Below are 17983 nucleotides of genomic sequence, written 5' to 3'. Positions count from 1 at the left end.
GCCCAGGCACCACTGGCAGAACCATTCCCCACCCTTGGCTAGTCCCAGGTCCTTGCATGGTGTCCCCTCAGCACACAGACTCTCCTAGACAGATCTAACAAACCTTTACAGCTGATCCTGGGGTAAATTCTCCATTGTTTGGATCCTTCTGCCCTTGGAGAGGTTTTGTTATTTCTGTGCCATGACCACCCCTCCCACCACATGGCTCAGAGAGACAACCACTGCCAAATCTCCCCCTTACACCACTTACTGGTCCTCTCCTTGCTACCTGGATTGGGAAGCTGGGGGACCATGAGATTCAGAAGATTTCAGCTGATGGGATGGGGTCACCCCAGAGAGGCTGGTGGTGGGCAGCACTACCCAAGTATCACTGGCCCAAATAGTGATTCTCAGCAGTCAGAAGAAGACCACTGGATGCCTGTTTGGAAGGAAGCAGAGAAAAGGACATATGAAAGGGAGAGAGCTGTGAGGGTAGGAGGAGCCCAGGTCTCACAGACTGGACCAAGGTCTTGAGTTGACCAAGTCCTGGGAGCATTGTAACCCAGGATCTCAGCTGCACTATGTCCTATAATCTGCTTGTCCAGTCCAGTGCCACTGCTCCAGCATGGAGAGAGTGGCTGGTAACAGATGGAAAAGCCTTCACAACAGGATAAGAATTGCTTATGTCTCCTTCAGGCCTCAGAGGGTTTGAGGGCAGCAGCCTCAAGACCACTGCTTTGATTCCTGCAGAGAATGGCAGAGGCCAAGGCAAGGCCGTGCCTCACCCAAGTCCCTTGGGTCTGCACCCACCTGCCCTGCTCCCTCCCTTCCACAGCCCTTGCTTCTCTGTGCCTGCCTGTGCCCAAGCCTTGCAGCTCTGCCCCTTGGTTTACAGCAGAGCCCAGCAGACCTGAGCCCTCCTGCACCCAGCGCTGGTTCCTCTGGGTGCCAGCAGGGCTGGAGCTTGCAGAGCCCTGCACCACTCAGTTTGGGCAGCACAAGGCCACAGCAGCTCTAACTAACCACAGACTATGTGGGATGCTGACCTCTGGGGAAGATGGAGCTGGTGGGACCTCGGCTGCTGAGAGGTCCTTGGTGGGGATGAGTCTGAGCCAGCCCAGCCAGGGCAGCTGCAGGTCTGTCCTTTCATTCCCAGTGCAAAATGAAGCCCTTCACCTTGTGCCTCAGAAGTGTTGTGCTGTCCCTCAGCTCTGGTGGCATCCTACCAAGTAATTTATTGCAATGATGAATCCAATCATTTCCTGTAAAATAATTTGTAAATCACATTGATTATTTATAATTGGGAGATTAAATGCAACCCACTCCCTCCCTCTCCCCCCCTCAATTACCAGGCTGTCTCCTCCAACTGCAGCAAACTTTTTTTTTTTTTCCCTCTGCCTAGAGATGCTCTGTGGGGAAGCCTCTTCTGGTCTGTTTTGCACCAAGCATTCCTCCATATTGTACATTAATTTTTTGCTGGTTACTGCCTTCCAATGGAAACAGAGGAATATTTCTTCACTAGAGTTTGTATTCATTTAAAAAAAAAAAAAAGAGAGAGAGAAAAAAAAAAGAAAAATAAATAAATGCCAAAGTATTTTCTAACTTTTCCCAGACAGGTGGATTTCTTTCTTCTGGGAGGATTTCTTTTCAATCCAGGGGCTCACCTCAGTGCTGGGCTGAGCACAAGACACGTGTGTGCTGAGGACAAAGCCCAAACAAGGGTTGGATGCTGCTGCCAGCTGCCAGGATTTCCTGGGAAATCTGATGCTAGCTGGTGTCTGTCCCAAAGCCATGCATGCTGGAACCACAGGACCCAATGACAATCCTGACCTTCATCAAGAGAAAAACAAATATGAAGAAGAAATATTTGCTTTCAGGGTTCCAAGGGAGCTTAAAGACTTGATGTAAGCACACTCTGAAAGCTAAGCAAAGGAAGCCAAAACATCTTAGCATTTTGGCCATGCTCATTTTTAAGGCCCTTTTGTAATCCAGAGCTGCTTTCTGAGCACTCTGAGGTGCTGACTCTGCTTTGGCTCACATGCTGCCAGCCTACAGCTGCAGCCAAAGGCAGCCTGAGCCTGCAGGGCACAATAAGATGGTAAAGTGAAAGTCAATTTGTCACTGGTTGTAAAGGTGAAGAAACAGGGAGACAATTAGAGCAGGTTGTGAACCAGCTGTTCCTCTGCTCACAGGAGCCTGCACTCAGCTGTAGCATGCCCAGGAAGATAAGAGGAAGAAGGGACAGAGGCTGCAAAGATCAGGTGTCTGGGCAGGAACAGCATCCAGCATCTGCAGCTCTGAGCTCTAGGAGATGCCCTTCATGTTCTCCCACCTCCTGCCCCTGACATGGAATGAGGTGGGCAGTCTCCTCCCAAGGAAGAGGCATGAGAAGCAGGCTCATCTTCCATCCCACTTGCACATCCAGGGGCCTCCCACTGGGCAGTCATGCTGGTGAAAACTGTCAAGAGGTGGGAGATGCAGGGATGAGATTCAGACTGTGTTTGAGGATCATGTGGAGACAGCACTCAGAGCCTGCCTCCACTCTGGGGACAAGGACTCAGGGAATAGGAAGGACCTCAGGTTACATGTCCTCAGTACCTGAACACCCATGATGGTCCAGAGCCCTGAGTGCCTGAGCAAGGTCAGCAAAGGCAGTGGCAGGACATGTGTCACCTCAGCACACACTGTCTGAATGGTTGTCCACTTGAGGGAAGGAAAAGGAGTTGGCTCCATCTGCTTAATGCAGAATATAAACCAGGAGCCCTCTGCCTGCCACAGGAGCCCTGAGACTCAGGGCTGGTTCTGCCTGGGTATATGCCCTAAGAACTGCACAGGCATAATATCAAATCTTCAAAGCAATAAACTCTCCCATGGTTGCTTCCCATGAATTGCTCTATGAAGGCTGGCCTTTACCTGGTTAATCTTAAATCAGTGCAGTCACTACAGGAGGTTTCTTATGACTGGATTCAGGTCTCTTGGAAAAAAAAAAAATCCTCAAAGTGCCCCAGAAACAGCCTTGTCCTCAATCCCAACCATCAGTTCTGCTGTCACTCCAGCCTGGAATCACCCTGCTACACTGCCCTGGCCACTCATGGGCTGTGTTTATCCTGCTGGGCTCCCTGGAGCCCACAGGCACAGGAGATGGCTGCTGCAAGACCAGCAAGTATCAGCCTTTAAGACAACTTCCCTGTGCTGTTTTTGGACACCAGAGCTTTTTACTGTCCTGTTTTGTGTCTGCAGCCTAGACTAAGGATGATTTCCTGGAAAGCAGCATCTCCAGCTGTGAAACCTTTACAAATGTCCAAGCACAGATCTGTGAAAGTGGTATTTTTAGGTCCTCTGGTCCCTGTGAAATGCATTCTTTTCATATTCCTTATATAACCTTCATCTGAAATAGCCAAGAGGCTTTGGAGCCTTTTTCAGAGCTTTCATATCTCAGTGAGGGGAAAAAAAAAGAGAGAATGGCAGAGGGGTTTTATGGCCTGCATATCAGCCCTGAGAAAAGCAGCTATTGCTGCCATTAAACCTGCAAGGGCACACACAGGCACAGATAGTCATGAACAGCATGAGGCAGCAGGGACAACCCAGCAACGTGGCACTGCTGGGCCAGGCAGTTCTGTGCCAGGCAGCTCCATGCCAGGCTGCCCAGCTCCCTCAAGGCTGAGTGCAAACAGCACCAAGCAGCCACACACTGCACAGCCCCCTCCCACTCAGGCAGGTTGGAGGAGGAAGGGTGAGGTGTGGGTATGGTTAAAACCCCTCTCCCCATTCCTAATGGAGGTGTGACCCTGATAATCCTGAACACACCTAACCCCTGCAGAGCTGCCAGCCAGGCCAGCAGCACCCTGTTAGCTTCCTCAGGTGTGGAGTGGGCAGGAGAGCTTGGTACAAACAAGGCTGCAGTCACGTCCTCCAGTTCAGTGTCCTGTGGAAGACAGGAGGCTGCTGGGGTCAGCAGAGTGCTCCCTGTTCAAGCCTGGGGCAGAAGAGTTCTGGATTTAACCCAGGCCTTGGGGAGAAGGTGGTTTGAGAACTGCATTTCCAAGCCTGCTCTGGCTTTGGGTCTGGGGTGATGCCAGGCTTGTGTCACCATGGCTGCTTCATCAGCTTTCAGAGGCCTGAGGGCACCTCTAGCTGAGGAGATCAGTCCCAGAACAAGGTCTGGGTTACACAAACCACTGGGCTCCAGTGCAGCACCTCACACCTGGCAGCTCTGCCTGGCTGGGACCTGCACTCTCTTGTGACCCCATGGGCACAGGAGGACCAGAAAGCCCTTTTGAGCCTGAGGCATCCCCATGCCTGATGACTCTGGTCTGGGGCAGCTGTTGTGATTCTTTCCCTGCTCCTAGAAAATGCCATGGGTGTGATGAGCAGTGCAGGAGCTGCCTGAGGGACATGCTGGGATAAACACAGCAGAAAGCATCAGGAGCTGGGCAGCAGTTCCTCACTGCAGCTGCCAGCCTAGGTGTCAGCAGTGGCTGGAACCTGACATGTTCCCCCTCACTGACTGGGAAAATCATTACAGTAAACTAACTGAATAATGCACTTTTCTGTGCCTCTCTGGGACTCTCCAAAACCTCCCTGTGCCTTCAAAACATCTATTAGTTAATCCTGCCAACAGGGTGGTGTTACCTCAAACCACTGCCAGGGAGCACACCGCTTCAGGCATATCCTGGGATCTACTCTTGGGTTGATTTGCAGAGCCTTAAGGGCCACATAGAGAGATCTGGAGGTCTCTAACTCATGCAGCAGCTAAGATGACAAGCAACTGGGGAAAGAAGTTTGAGGCAGAAGCAGCAAAGAGAAACCTTAGAGACTCCGAATCCCTGACTCGGGGCCTCAGCACGTCTGGCACACATAAAGGACAGCCATTGGGATCCTCATTTCTGGGTGAGGATCTTAAAATTACCTTAAATTATGGGATTAGAATAGCATCTTCTGATCTGGGAGAGCATGTTGGACACCTGGTGTACTGCATGCCCATGGAGGAGGCAGTGGAGACAGCTCTACCTTTGCAGGCTCTCCTACTACCATTGAAACCCTTCTGTGTGCAGCTCCTCTCCTCACAGTCCACCATGCAGCTGCATTCCTTCACTCCATGGCTGTGCAAGTGCCTGAGTAAGTGCTTAGGGGTTACTCCAACACCCAAACCTGCTTCACTCCTTCCCACTGATATGAGGGCCTGTGATGGACATCAGGTTGACAGCCCCCAGAGCAAAAGCACCAAGCCCAAGCCAGGCAGCAGCAGCCTTTCCCTCATTTTGCCCCTGGAAAGCATCCTGCACATTTTACCAACCACCCTGCTGCAGGAGCAAACCCAAGAGCTCTGACTCCTCCAGCACACCCAGTGGCACTGCAGCCATTGCCGTGAAGGAGCTCACAAGAACAGGTCCCTGAGCAGCACCTGAGCAGCCCCCTGCAAGGGCTGATCCTGCCAGAACCCCATTCACCCATGAAGACAGCTGCTGCCAGTGCTTCCAGCATGCAAGGGCCCTGCAAAGATGATGAAAGCCTGAGAAACTAGTGCCTCAGTTCAGAGGAAACTGGAGGTTGGATTAGATGACCTCTAAAGGTCCCTCCCAAACCATTCTATGAAATTAAACTGCAGACATCCCAGCATATTTAAAGCATTCAGAGGTCCTGCCAAGCATGTTCCCGGCCAAGCTGCTGCACAGACATTGCAGTGCTTGAGCCTACTCAGGCCCAGGGGAGCAAAGTCTGTCCCCAAAGCCTGGGCTGGGCACAGCTGCCTGTCCCTGTCACACCACACACAGGGCTCCCTGGAGGTCTAACTGCATGTTAGCATGATTTGCCATGCCTGGGTGAGGGGTGCCTGCCTTGCCTGCAGCTGCTTGGGCAGCAGAAGCTCCAGGTTTTTGTGCAGTTGCATCCTGGCACCTGGCCTGCTGCGTGGGCAGGCCCCCAGCACCACGTCTGCTTCTCATAGCTCTGGCTGCCACCTCTGAGACCCCTCCTCACACCACAACAGGCATGAAAACATGTCTTGGAGGATGTATGCTTCCAGACTTTGGGATCAGGAGTATTTATGGTATTTGAGGGTACACTTTCGCAGTCACTTCACCCTTGGAGTGAAGGGGAATAGCCATGGGACTGTATCACAGCCAAGTACTCCATGTCCCAGGCACCACATCCACAGCAATTTAAACAAGCCTGGTGTGGCCCTGCCTGGGGGGATTAGTAGGGTTTGCTGGTCCCCTACAGCCCTTTCCATGCTACTGGGCTGGTGCAAGAGAAAAAGCTCAGGCTTGAGACAGAACACAGCCCCTGCAACACAGACCTCACCCAGCACTACAGGACAGGTGGTTCCTTGAGCTGATGCTGAGCTGCCCAAAAGGGTTGTGGAATTTGTGGGGCTGAGAAGTCCCACCTGCACCCCACAGACCAGAGCCCCTCTTGGCCTGAACTGCACAGAGATTATCTTTATTACAGGACTGTTATGTTTGCACAGTTTAGTGCTTTAATATCAGTTTAAAGCCTTCTGTGTGAGCAGCATTGTTTGAAGTCCTGTTCTCTTTCCAAGCCTCAGCTTGCCAAGACTGTAAAATGTTTATTGCTAATGGTGGAAAACCTTCAAGAAGCCAAGATAACTTTCCCAGGCTCGGCACTAAGCGTGTTCAGATAAGTAAATAAGTGAAGAGTATCACAGAAGGTTCATTAAATATCAACCACCACCAACAGCCACTCGTTTATAACACAACGGCAGGGCGCGGGAGCAGCCCACGGCAGCAACCACATGGGACAGGAGAGAGGAACATGAGAGGGGCTGCATTCCCCACGGGGCTCCAGGAGTGGCTCCCAAGGTGTGGCTCCCAACTCCTGGCTGAAGCTCCTGTAAATACTGTAATCAGGAGCTGGTGAAGGGGCAGACTTGGTGGGGTTCATCTCCTCTGGGCTGGGGAGGGCTTGCATTGCACGCGATGTGGTGTGTCCTGCAGCTGTGGGCAAGGACAAAACTCTGCAGCTGGGGGAGGACTGTTGGTGCCTGGATGTTGCTTTTCAGTTTGCTGCTTTTACTTCCTTATGGACAGGTTCTGCCTTTATTAGTTTCCAGTCACAGGATGCCAACAGGAGGTAGAGTCAGTGACACCAACACTTGCTACCATTCCTGTGATTTCATGAGGCAGTGCTTTAGAACTCCCCCTGCACCTTGGCTTGGTGCCTGAATCCCTCACCTCCATTCACCACCCACCTCTCCTCTTGCATTCAACATTCCCCACGTAAAGAAAACTGAGGTATTTACTAAGGTATTTACTGCACTTGGAAACCATCCCCAAACTGTATTTTACCTCCAGTTCTTCTTCACTGTGCAGTATTCTTACTCCTGCTTTCCTTCCTTTCTCTCAACCTGCCCAAGGCTCTGGTTCTTATTTGAAAATCCTTTCACATCCCTCTCACTGAGACTGCTTCTGACTCTCACTTGTTTCCTGCCCTCCTGGTCCTTCAAAGCAGAGCTTCCTTCACACATCCTTTCACACACCTCTGATTACTCCTAATACCCTGCTGCAGCAGCTATTAACCACTCAGGTCTGAAACTGCCACCTCCCTGCTAAATGTTCCTGCCTTGTCTGAGGGATATAAACTCCAACCAGGCTGTGCAACCTGTACCATGAATTCTGGTTTGCAGCTCCAGTAATTCACAGCTGTTTGGCGGTTTGAAGCCTATTCTCAGATCAGCCTCCCTGACAATTTCAGTAATTAGCTGGATCAGGTGCACCCAGGAACCTCCTTCACCCTTTCAGCTATGAGGCCACAGACCCATGTCCCCACAGAGGCCTTCTCCCTCCCTCCAAACTGTCTGTAGCTTGCCCACTTCAGGCTCTTACATCTGCCCTGGGACTGCAGGTCCTGCCTGGTTGCTTCTCATGCTGAGGAGCTGTATGAAGCCAAAGGCCTCTTGCTCTCCATATCCCCTCCAACCTCATTTATCCCATCATCTATTGGAAAGAACAGGGAGCAACATCTTGAACAGGTCTAATTCACACAGATCCAAATTAGTCATAGTTTAGGACACCAGCTTGCCAGGTGGTACCCAGCTGTGAGTCAGTGAGGCCCGAAGCAGGGCTGATCTGGAACATAAGCATGGGGTTCCCATGCTGGCATGGCTTTTGCCAGGCACTGAAGCATTTTCCACTTTGGAAGGATGAAACCTTGGAAAAGAAATAAATCAAAGCTGAATCTTGCTGCAGAAGGGCCTCGACTCCCGTTGCAGGCACCTGTGATTCCCAGTTTTTGTCCAACTACCCTTGACTCCCTCTCCTGGCTGAGAACACGGCTACAGTCAAGATGAAAGAGCCCACAGGGACCTCCATCCTGAACACAGCCCCCAGCAGGATGCTGTCCCCGTTCTGCCATCTATCTCTGTGCCCACTGATCAGTGTTGTCCAACGTGTGATTTTTGTCCCCTCCCCAGCACTCGCCAGTGAACCGTTTTTAATGCAGCAAGCCTACGACTTCCATGCAGAGAGGTTGGGTACAACCACCTGCACTCCAGTGAGATGTGGCTTTCTCTCCTCTCAAAACCCAAACCAAACTTCAAAAAAAAAAAAAAAAAATCTCCCTTTATTAGCATTTAGTTCTTAGTCCTTCTATTGGCTTTCAAATCCAGGCTACAGCTAGCGCGTCTCGGGTCCTGTTCCCATCCCACCACAGAAGCCCTTGCCTGGACCCTGCTCTGAGGCTCCCCTAGCTCTGATCAGGCAATTTCCCAAGTGGCTGGCAAGAGAAGCTCCAGGCCCCGCAGATGGTGCTGTGGCCCGTTCCCGGCTGCCTTTCTCCTTTCAGAGGTCGCCTCAAAGACCCCGACCAGGCCACACAGGGAAGGAAGGCACAGCTGGGGCAGGGAGAGACCCTTAAAGTGCTCTCAGGTCGCCATCCGAGCGCTCCTGCTCTAAGGGTCAGCTCAACGGAGGCATTACATATCAAATACATATAATTGTGCGTTTGTGGCTCCCGGCTAGAGGCAGTGAAATGTGGTTATGAAAGAGGATTAGGTTGAACTGAAGGGCAGAATTGTCCCCACGACGCGCTCCTGCTCACTGCACTGCGCGGACACGAGAGGCGGGGTGGGTTAACCTTGCGTTTTCTGCCCACGGCCAAGCGAGGAAACCCGCACGGGCGGCCCAAGGCAGAGCCGCTTGCACCAGCGCAGGGGCGCTTACAGAAGCAGGGGGCTGGCGGGAACCGCTGCCCCTGAAGAGAATCATGACCGAAACCCACAACCACCCGGGGAGCCCCGCCGCCATCACGCCTACGCCGCGTGCGCCACTTCCGGGACGGTACGTCATTTCCGGCAGGACGCTGCACTTCCGGGGCGCCGCTGCCTGGAGACGGCGCTGCGGAGCGGGAGCGTTCCGGTACGGTGGGGCCGGGGTGCGGCGGGATGCCGGAGCGGAGGGGGTGGGGGAGGGGGGGTGTGGGGCGATGCTAGAGCTGAGGGGCTGTGAGGTGTGTGTGCGGTGATGCTAGAGCTGAGGGGCTGTGAGGTCTGTGGGGGGGGATGCTGGAGTTGAGGGGCTGTGAGGTGTGCGTGGGGGGATGCTGGAGTTGAGGGGCTGTGAGGGGTGTGTGGGGTGATGCTGGAAGTGAGGGGCTGTGAGGGGTGTGTGGGGTGATGCTGGAAGTGAGGGGCTGTGAGGGGTGTATGGGGTGATGCTAGAGCTGAGGGGCTGTGAGGAGTGTGTGGGGTGATGCTGGAGCTGAGGGGCTGTGAGGAGTGTGTGTGCGGTGTTGCTGGAAGTGAGGGGCTGTGAGGGGTGTGTGGGGTGATGCTGGAAGTGAGGGGCTGTGAGGTGTGTGTGGGATGATGCTGGAAGTGAGGGGCTGTGAGGGGTGTGTGGGGTGATGCTAGAGCTGAGGGGCTGTGAGGGGTGTGTGGGGTGATGCTGGAAGTGAGGGGTTGTGAGGGGTGTGTGGGGTGATGCTGGAAGTGTGGGGCTGTGAGGGCTGTGTGGGGTGATGCTGGAAGTGAGGGGCTGTGAGGGCTGTGTGGGGTGATGCTAGAGCTGAGGGGCTGTGAGGGGTGTGTGGGGTGATGCTGGAAGTGAGGGGCTGTGAGGGGTGTATGGGGTGATGCTAGAGCTGAGGGGCTGTGAGGAGTGTGTGGGGTGATGCTGGAAGTGAGGGGCTGTGAGGAGTGTGTGTGGGGTGATGCTGGAAGTGAGGGGCTGTGAGGGGTGTGTGGGGTGATGCTGGAAGTGAGGGGCTGTGAGGAGTGTGTGGGGTGATGCTGGAAGTGTGGGGCTGTGAGGAGTGTGTGGGGTGATGCTGGAAGTGAGGGGCTGTGAGGGCTGTGTGGGGTGATGCTGGAAGTGAGGGGCTGTGAGGGGTGTGTGGGGTGATGCTGGAAGTGTGGGGCTGTGAGGAGTGTGTGGGGTGATGCTGGAAGTGAGGGGCTGTGAGGAGTGTGTGGGGTGATGCTGGAAGTGAGGGGCTGTGAGGAGTGTGTGGGGTGATGCTGGAAGTGAGGGGCTGTGAGGGGTGTGTGGGGTGATGCTGGAAGTGAGGGGCTGTGAGGGGTGTATGGGGTGATGCTAGAGCTGAGGGGCTGTGAGGAGTGTGTGGGGTGATGCTGGAAGTGAGGGGCTGTGAGGAGTGTGTGTGGGGTGATGCTGGAAGTGAGGGGCTGTGAGGGGTGTGTGGGGTGATGCTGGAAGTGAGGGGCTGTGAGGAGTGTGTGGGGTGATGCTGGAAGTGTGGGGCTGTGAGGAGTGTGTGGGGTGATGCTGGAAGTGAGGGGCTGTGAGGGCTGTGTGGGGTGATGCTGGAAGTGAGGGGCTGTGAGGGGTGTGTGGGGTGATGCTGGAAGTGTGGGGCTGTGAGGAGTGTGTGGGGTGATGCTGGAAGTGAGGGGCTGTGAGGGCTGTGTGGGGTGATGCTGGAAGTGAGGGGCTGTAAGGAGTGTGTGGGGTGATGCTGGAAGTGAGGGGCTGTGAGGGGTGTGTGGGGTGATGCTGGAGCTGAGGGGCTGTGAGGGGTGTGTGGGGTGATGCTGGAGCTGAGGGGCTGTGAGGGCTGTGTGCGGTGATGCTGGAAGTGAGGGGCTGTGAGGGCTGTGTGGGGTGATGCTGGAAGTGAGGGGCTGTGAGGGGTGTGTGGGGTGATGCTGGAGCTGAGGGGCTGTGAGGGGTGTGTGGGGTGATGCTGGAAGTGAGGGGCTGTGAGGGGTGTGTGGGGTGATGCTAGAGCTGAGGGGCTGTGAGGGGTGTGTGGGGTGATGCTGGAAGTGAGAGTGCTTTCTACCCCTATGCCCACCTGAGTGCCTAAGGGACCAAGGATGTGGGTCAGCCCGGGCTGTAACTCAGTGAAGCACATCCCTGTGAGAGATTTCTGCACCCCAAGACCTTCCCTGAGGAGCCTGGGGAAGGTGTGGCAGATATGAGCAATCCAGCTGACTGTCACTGCAGGAGGAAGCTGGTTATGTGGGACAGGTCTTACTCTGCCAGGCGGGTGTTGCATGACACCCAGGGGTGCTGTAGTGTGCTGTGAGTGATTCTAAATAGGAGTAGCTAAAGAAAAAGGAAGATTTTTTACCCTTCCAGTCTCAGGTCAAGCTAGAGGAAGAACCCCAATATCTTAATGATTTTTTTCACTCATCTCCATCCCCTTCAGAATTCAGAAAAATCCCAATTCAGAAATATTGTCAGCAAATGAAAAAGTAGATTCAGCCAACTCTGATACCCTGCAGTGCTGGCACAGGACTCTTGGCCTTTCTCACCTGCTCATCCAGTCTGACAGCTGAAGCCTTTTCTTGCATATTGAATTGCTCCAAGCCTTCTTGTGGGCAGCCATGCTGAGTGATGCACATTTGCCAGAGAAGTGAATGGAAACTCCTGGCTGGTTGGGCTCACCTGGGAGAGTTTCTCAGGGCCTGTGTGAGAATCCTGCCTAACTGGGTTGTGTTTGCTTTGCTTTCAGCTGGACATAGGAAACGTTAAGGACCTTAAGTTGTGTGGTTTGCAATGAAGCTGTGTCATCCTGTATTGTTTGCATTATTACTATTAGTTGGAGTTTCACCCAAAGTATTGCTGAGAGAACTTTGCACTTCAGAATGCTGGGCAGGGAATTCAAATGCTCAAATGTTGTGGCTGTAGTGCTGCTCCTTGGGAGAGCAGCCTCTTCAGGTGGGAAACAGGGTTACAGGACATGATAAACCTACGTGTGAGTCCATGGGGCTGTTTGTCACCTGCAGTACTTGGGTTTTGGCAGGTCCCTGCTACGTCATGTCAGGAGACAGCGACTGCACCAGGACCAGTCCGTCAGCAGGCTCTCCGTCGGACACCGAGTTCGCGCCAGCTCGGCCCAAGTATGTTTGCTCCCTGTCTCCTGACCTGGTCACCAAAGCCCGGGAAGAGCTCCAAGAGAAGCCTGAGTGGAGGCTCCGTGATGTGCAGGCCCTCCGAGACATGGTGTGCAAGGACTACCCCTCCCTGGGCACCTGCCTGGACGATGCCTTTTTGCTGAGGTTCCTCAGAGCCAGGAAGTTTGATTATGACCGAGCGCTCCAGCTGCTGGTGAACTACCACAGCTGCAGGAGGAGTTGGCCAGAGGTCTTCAGCAACCTGAGGCCATCTGCAATAAAGCCTGTCCTGGAGTCAGGCTTTGTCACCGTGCTGCCTCACCGTGACCCCGAGGGACGCCACGTCGTCTGCATCCGTCCAGGTACTGAAGTGCAGCGGTGCCCTTGCTCCCCAGCCTCAGGCTGGGTCTGGGCCAGAGCTCTGTTTCCTGCTCTCCTCTGAGCAGTGGGGACTTACAGAGGGTTCTCTGTGAAGGGACATGTTTGTGTTAGCCAGCATTAAAGCACTTGCTCTGGGGTGCATTAAGAGGAGTCTAGGGTGCATTCAGAGGAGTGTGTCCAGCAGATCGAGGGAGGTTCTTCTCCCCATCTGCTCTGCCCTGGTGAGACCTCACCTGGAGTATTGCATCCAGTTTTGGACTCCCCGGTTCAAGAGGGACAGGAATCTACTCAAGAGAGTCTAACAGAGGGCTATGAGGATGATGAAGGGACTGGAGCACTGCCTGATGAGGAGAAGCTGAGAGACGTGAGGCTGGTTAGTCTGGAGAAGAGAAGACTGAGAGGGGATTTAATAAATGTTTATAAATATCTGAGGGCTGGTGGAGGGAGGCCACAGCCTCTTCTCACTTGTGCCCTGTGACAGGACAAGGGGCAATGGGTATAAACTACAACACAGGAGGTTCCAACTCAACATGAGAAGGAACTTCTTCACTGTGAGGGTCACAGAGCACTGGAACAGGCTGCCCAGGGGGGTTGTGGAGTCTCTGGAGACTTTCAAGACCTATCTGGATGCATTCCTGTGCAACCTGCACTAGATTCTATGGTCCTGCTCTGGCAGGGGAGTTAGACTCAATGATCTTTGGAGGTCCCTTCCAACCCCTGACATCCTGTGAACCTGTGATTTTTTTTCCTGCCAGCAGCAACTGCAGCTGTGTCACAATGGCATGTAGTGAGGCGGTGTGGCAGTTTAGGCTGCTGCAATCATAGTTGATGCAAGACAAAATAATGTGTGGTAACACCAACTGTAACAGGGCTGCTGGCCCATGGCTAGGAACTTGTCACTTGTTTTGACAGTGAGTGGAAAGGAGCCTGTGGCTTTGACTCCTGGGTGAGCAGTCAGAGCCGTGGGTGTGCTTTTGGTGCTGTCAGGGCTTGCTTTCTGAGCTGAAGCTGCTTCTAATAGTTTGTGCTGGGTGGAGAAAGGGATTCTTGAAACCATTGCCTTTGCTCCCTGAAGTCAACATGAGCTGCCATTTAACCCTTAAGAAAGGCTGCTCTGAGCTAGGACTGTGGCTGTTAAAAACTACCTTTTAAGAGTCCAAGCAAAGAGACAAGCAGGGTTTGGAATGTGTGTTGCTAGCTTCTGTTTCCTCTCCAACTTACCATCCATGTTTGTATCCTCAGACAGATGGAGCCCCAGTCAGTACCCAATCACTGAGAACATTCGTGCCATATACTTGACCTTAGAAAAGCTCATTCAGTCTGAAGAGACCCAGGTGAATGGAATTGTAATCCTGGCAGACTACAAAGGAGTCAGCTTATCTAAGGCCTCTCATTTTGGTCCTTTTGTAGCCAAAAAAGTGATTGGAATTCTTCAGGTAAGACCTGAACTGGTGGGAAACTAACCTTGTGCATTGTACCTTGTACGTTTATGGTATCTTAAGGGGGTCTACAAGAAAGCTGGGGAGGGACTTCTTAGGGTGTCAGGTAATGGTAGGATTAGGGGGAATGTAACAAAAATAGAAATGGATAGTTTCAGATTGGATGTTAGGAAGAAATTCTTCCCCATGAGGGTGGTGAAATGCTGGAACAGGTTGCCCAGGGAGGTAGTAGAAGCCTCATCCCTGGAGGTTTTTAAGGCCAGGCTGGATGTGGCTCTGGGTAACCTGTTCTAGTGTGAGGTGTCCCTGCCCATGGCAGGGGGGTTGGAACTGAATGATCCTTGAGGTCCCTTCCAACCCTGACAATTCTATGATTGCAAATGACTGCTGCTGTGTCTCGAGTTCTTGACTGTGTCACCAGAAACTTAACCACCTTGGCTTCTCCTGGCAGAGTTAAAACAGGTCCCTGCCCAACCAGTTTCTCACACCTTTGCCAACTTACCTCACTTGCCCTGTTTTGAATCCCTAAAACTAAACTCACATTTGAAATGCAAACTTTGAGTTGGAACAGTTAAAGTAGCTTTGCTAGGTGTGGTGAGGAAGAGCAGGGAACTGCATTCAGAGCAGACCCTGTTTTGCCAGAATGCTGAGGAGTGGCTCCTGCCAGCCCAGGTGGAACTGACCACTGGGTAGGTGCAGGTACTGCTGCAAACGTTTTTCAGAGGAAGAGGGTGTGATGTGAGGAGAATTCCCATCCAATCCCTGAAGAAAGAGAGGCTGCTTCAGCACAGGGGGCTGCAAAAGAGGCACCAATAGGTGTTTGGAAGGAAAGTGATAAGCACAAGTGGAGTGGTACAAAAGAGGAAGGTGAAAGGAGTGAGGAGTAACCTGGCAAAAGTGGCAGGAGGGTCTGAGGGCTGAAGGAGTGGCTTGAGGAAAACTTCTTCTGAGGGGGTTCATTCCGGCCTGAGCTGGTTATGTTTGTTCCTGTATCTGTGAGGGGAGAAAGAAGGATAGGGGGAGTCAGGGGAGCTAATGGTGATGAAGTCAGAGTTTATGGAGGCCTGTGTAAGGGCTTGCTCCTCAAGTTGTGGTCCAAAGGTTTTCCTTAACTGAGCTGTTATTTGCACAAATAAAGGGCTGGGATTAGTGACATCTGAACAAAAGCTGAACTTGGTGAAGGACTCAAAGCTGTGGGGTGGGTCTGAACACGTTGCATCAGCCTTGCTGAGCTGCAGCTCTGGTAGAGATGAGCAGATTCACTGAGAGCCATGAGGAGGCTCCTGCAGTGCACCTCTTGTGCTTGCCATTCCAGGCACTGCTTTGTATGTGTGGAGCTGGTTAGAAGGGAAAGAAACTTCACTGTGCCACATGAGACCTACCCTGGTGATCAGGAGCTTCTGCCTTGGGAAAATGTTTTTGCAGATACATTTCCAACAGGGTTTCCTTCACTAACTTGGTTTGAACTGTCAGGATATGGAGATGCTGGATGTTCTGTTGGCAGCAGAGCCTGCTTCTCATTGCAGTTAGAGACAGGCAGCTGGAATGGCAGGAAAAGAATGAGATCAGAGTTTTTTTCCTTGTACAAAACCACATCTTGGAGTATATTGGGACCAAATCTTGTAGTTTGGCACAGTCAGAACTGCTCTGGCTCAGCGTGGTGTATTCCTCAGAAGCAAGGGTCCTTCCTTCGTGCCTTCACAAGGGGTAGGAATTGAAGACAGCCATTGCCTACGTGTCTGTGTCAGGGGAGTTGAAACACCACAGCAGAGATGTGGATTCACTGACAGCTGTGTATTCCTCCATGTCCCGTGGGATGTCCAAGAGTGTTCCCTGTGACAGGGTGCATTTCTGCTAGCACTGTGGTTGGTGTCGGTAGCTCAGGTGGAGGACTGGGAGCTGGTGGGTTGGTGCTGGCAGGCAGTCTGGGGAGATTTTTAAAATTTTAAAATGTTTTTTCCACTGCATTATGAAAACCTTCTTTACCCTGCAGGATGGATTCCCCATTCGGATAAAAGCTGTTAACATCATCAATGAGCCTCGGATATTCAAAGGCATCTTTGCCATCATCAAACCTTTCCTGAAGGAGAAGATAGCAAACCGGGTAAGGGTTTGTGGCATTCCAACACCACTTAGAATCATAGAATTGTTAGGGTTGGAAGGGACCTCAAGGATCATCTAGTTCCAAATCCCCTACCATGGGCAGGGACACCTCACACTAGGTCAGGTTTCTCAAAGGCACATCCAGCCTGGCCTTAAAAACCTCCAGGGATGGGTCTCCATTAGCTCTTCAGTGTTTCTAAGCTCCTGGCTTGGCCACTGCAAGTAAAAACCATTGAAAACTTCCCTGCTAGAAAAATGTTGGGGCCATTTACTTGATCTGAGTGGTCCTTCCTGCTTTCACTTTGACAAATGAGCCTGAAGGGTGAATGCTTCATGAGAGAGAAGCTTTGAGGACTTTAGTATAGGCCCAACATTAATATGGAACTTTAATCCTAGGCTGTGTGCTCAGGATGTTGATTGCATCCCTGGGATTGGATCACCTGGGCAAGTAACACTTTGTTTATGAGGTGGTAGCACAGGAAATCTGTGGTTCCCCTTCCTAGCTCTTTTCCCTTAGGCAAGTGTCCTCCCTGGCACAGGGATCCCTCCCTAGGCCTGGCTGTAGCTGCAGAGGATGATGCTTTTCTCCACAAGTACTTGCAGTCCCTTGAGCTGAGTGTGGAACCTTGGCACAGACTAGCAAACATCCATGGTCTTGTCGTGCTTGAAGCTGTGCTAGCCTTAGATCACCTCAAGGCTTCTGTCCCTGATGTGCCTAACTGCACCTGCCCAGTGTTGTCTGCTGCTCATGAAGATCCCATCTGAGCTGTGATCTTCAGCTCAAGATAAACTTGTTAGCTGCAGAGGCTGTGGTAAGTGCTATTAAAGCGAACTTTTTGTTTCCTTCTTCAGTTTTTTCTTCATGGCTGTGATTTAAATTCCCTTCACCAAAACATTCCTCCCATGATCCTTCCTGAAGAGTACGGTGGCACTGCAGGGAAGCTGGACATCTCTGCCTGGAACGAGCTGCTGCTGGCCTCTGAAGAGGACTTCCTGCACGACTTCTCCCAGCTGGTTCTCCCATGTGAGAGCTCTCCCCAGGAGATGCTTGTGAGTGGGGATGCTGAGGAGAAGCAGTGTGATGACTCCCTGCGAGGCATGAAGGCCCAGCTCTACTACTGCTACTAGCCAGGCAGCTCCTGAGCTTCCAGCACAGCTGAGAGCTGCTCCAAGAGGTGGCTGTGGGAACTCTGCCTTACTCCTGAGCCTGCAGCTTGGGGACAAGGCCGCTGAGGCACTTTACACTGAACCAAAGGAAGCTGAGCAGGGCACAAGGGGGCAGGGCAGAGCAGAGTGCGGGGAGGACAAAGGCACAGAGCACAGTAGAGCACTTGGGGCTCATCAGTGAGTGATGCAAACTGGCCTGTTGCAAGCATGAATTAAAAGCCCCACTACAGGATGTAGGATTGACAGCTTCTTAGCCTCTCTCCACACAAGTGAGAAGGGACACTACTGATGTACTTTGTGACCATCTGTTCCCTTCCCCTTCTGCAAACAGCAGTAATCCAAGGCAAGAAAACTTCTGCACCCTGCAAAACATAGTTCTGTCAGTGAAGGCTGCTTGAAACTGTGCAGGTGCAACCTGGCCTGGCCTCTGTCACTTGGCACTTCTGAAATAGCTCCATGAATATTTGTCTCAAATTGATGCAGAGCAAAACTTCCTTCTCCAGAGTATCAGTGTGGAGATAACCCCTGCAATGTCTGCACAGCAGGAGCAACTCTAACTGGTGGATCCACTGCTACAGCAGCTATGCCAGGGCTGGAT

The 17983-nt window shown here is 52.4% G+C and overlaps 1 protein-coding gene across 2 annotated transcripts; it reads left to right on the top strand.

Moving 5' to 3' along the window:
* The first annotated feature begins 12218 nt into the window (after window positions 1-12218).
* On the top strand, window positions 12219-17346 carry TTPAL (alpha tocopherol transfer protein like). 2 transcript variants are annotated; one of them, XM_054392041.1, is made up of 4 exons: window positions 12219-12657; window positions 13919-14010; window positions 16109-16219; window positions 17071-17346. In XM_054392041.1, exons 1-4 carry the CDS (start codon window positions 12219-12221, stop codon window positions 17344-17346), a joined length of 918 nt encoding a protein of 305 aa, XP_054248016.1. The 2 variants fall into 2 exon arrangements, with proteins under 2 accessions (XP_054248016.1, XP_054248015.1); XM_054392040.1 differs by having other exon boundaries at window positions 13919-14112.
* The last annotated feature ends 637 nt before the right edge of the window (window positions 17347-17983 follow it).

The sequence above is a fragment of the Indicator indicator genome, chromosome 24, assembly GCF_027791375.1.
Source record: "Indicator indicator isolate 239-I01 chromosome 24, UM_Iind_1.1, whole genome shotgun sequence".
NCBI classification, from domain to species: Eukaryota; Metazoa; Chordata; class Aves; order Piciformes; family Indicatoridae; genus Indicator; species Indicator indicator.
Note: the sequence above shows the minus strand (reverse complement) of the source record. Positions and strands in the feature narration are given on the sequence as shown.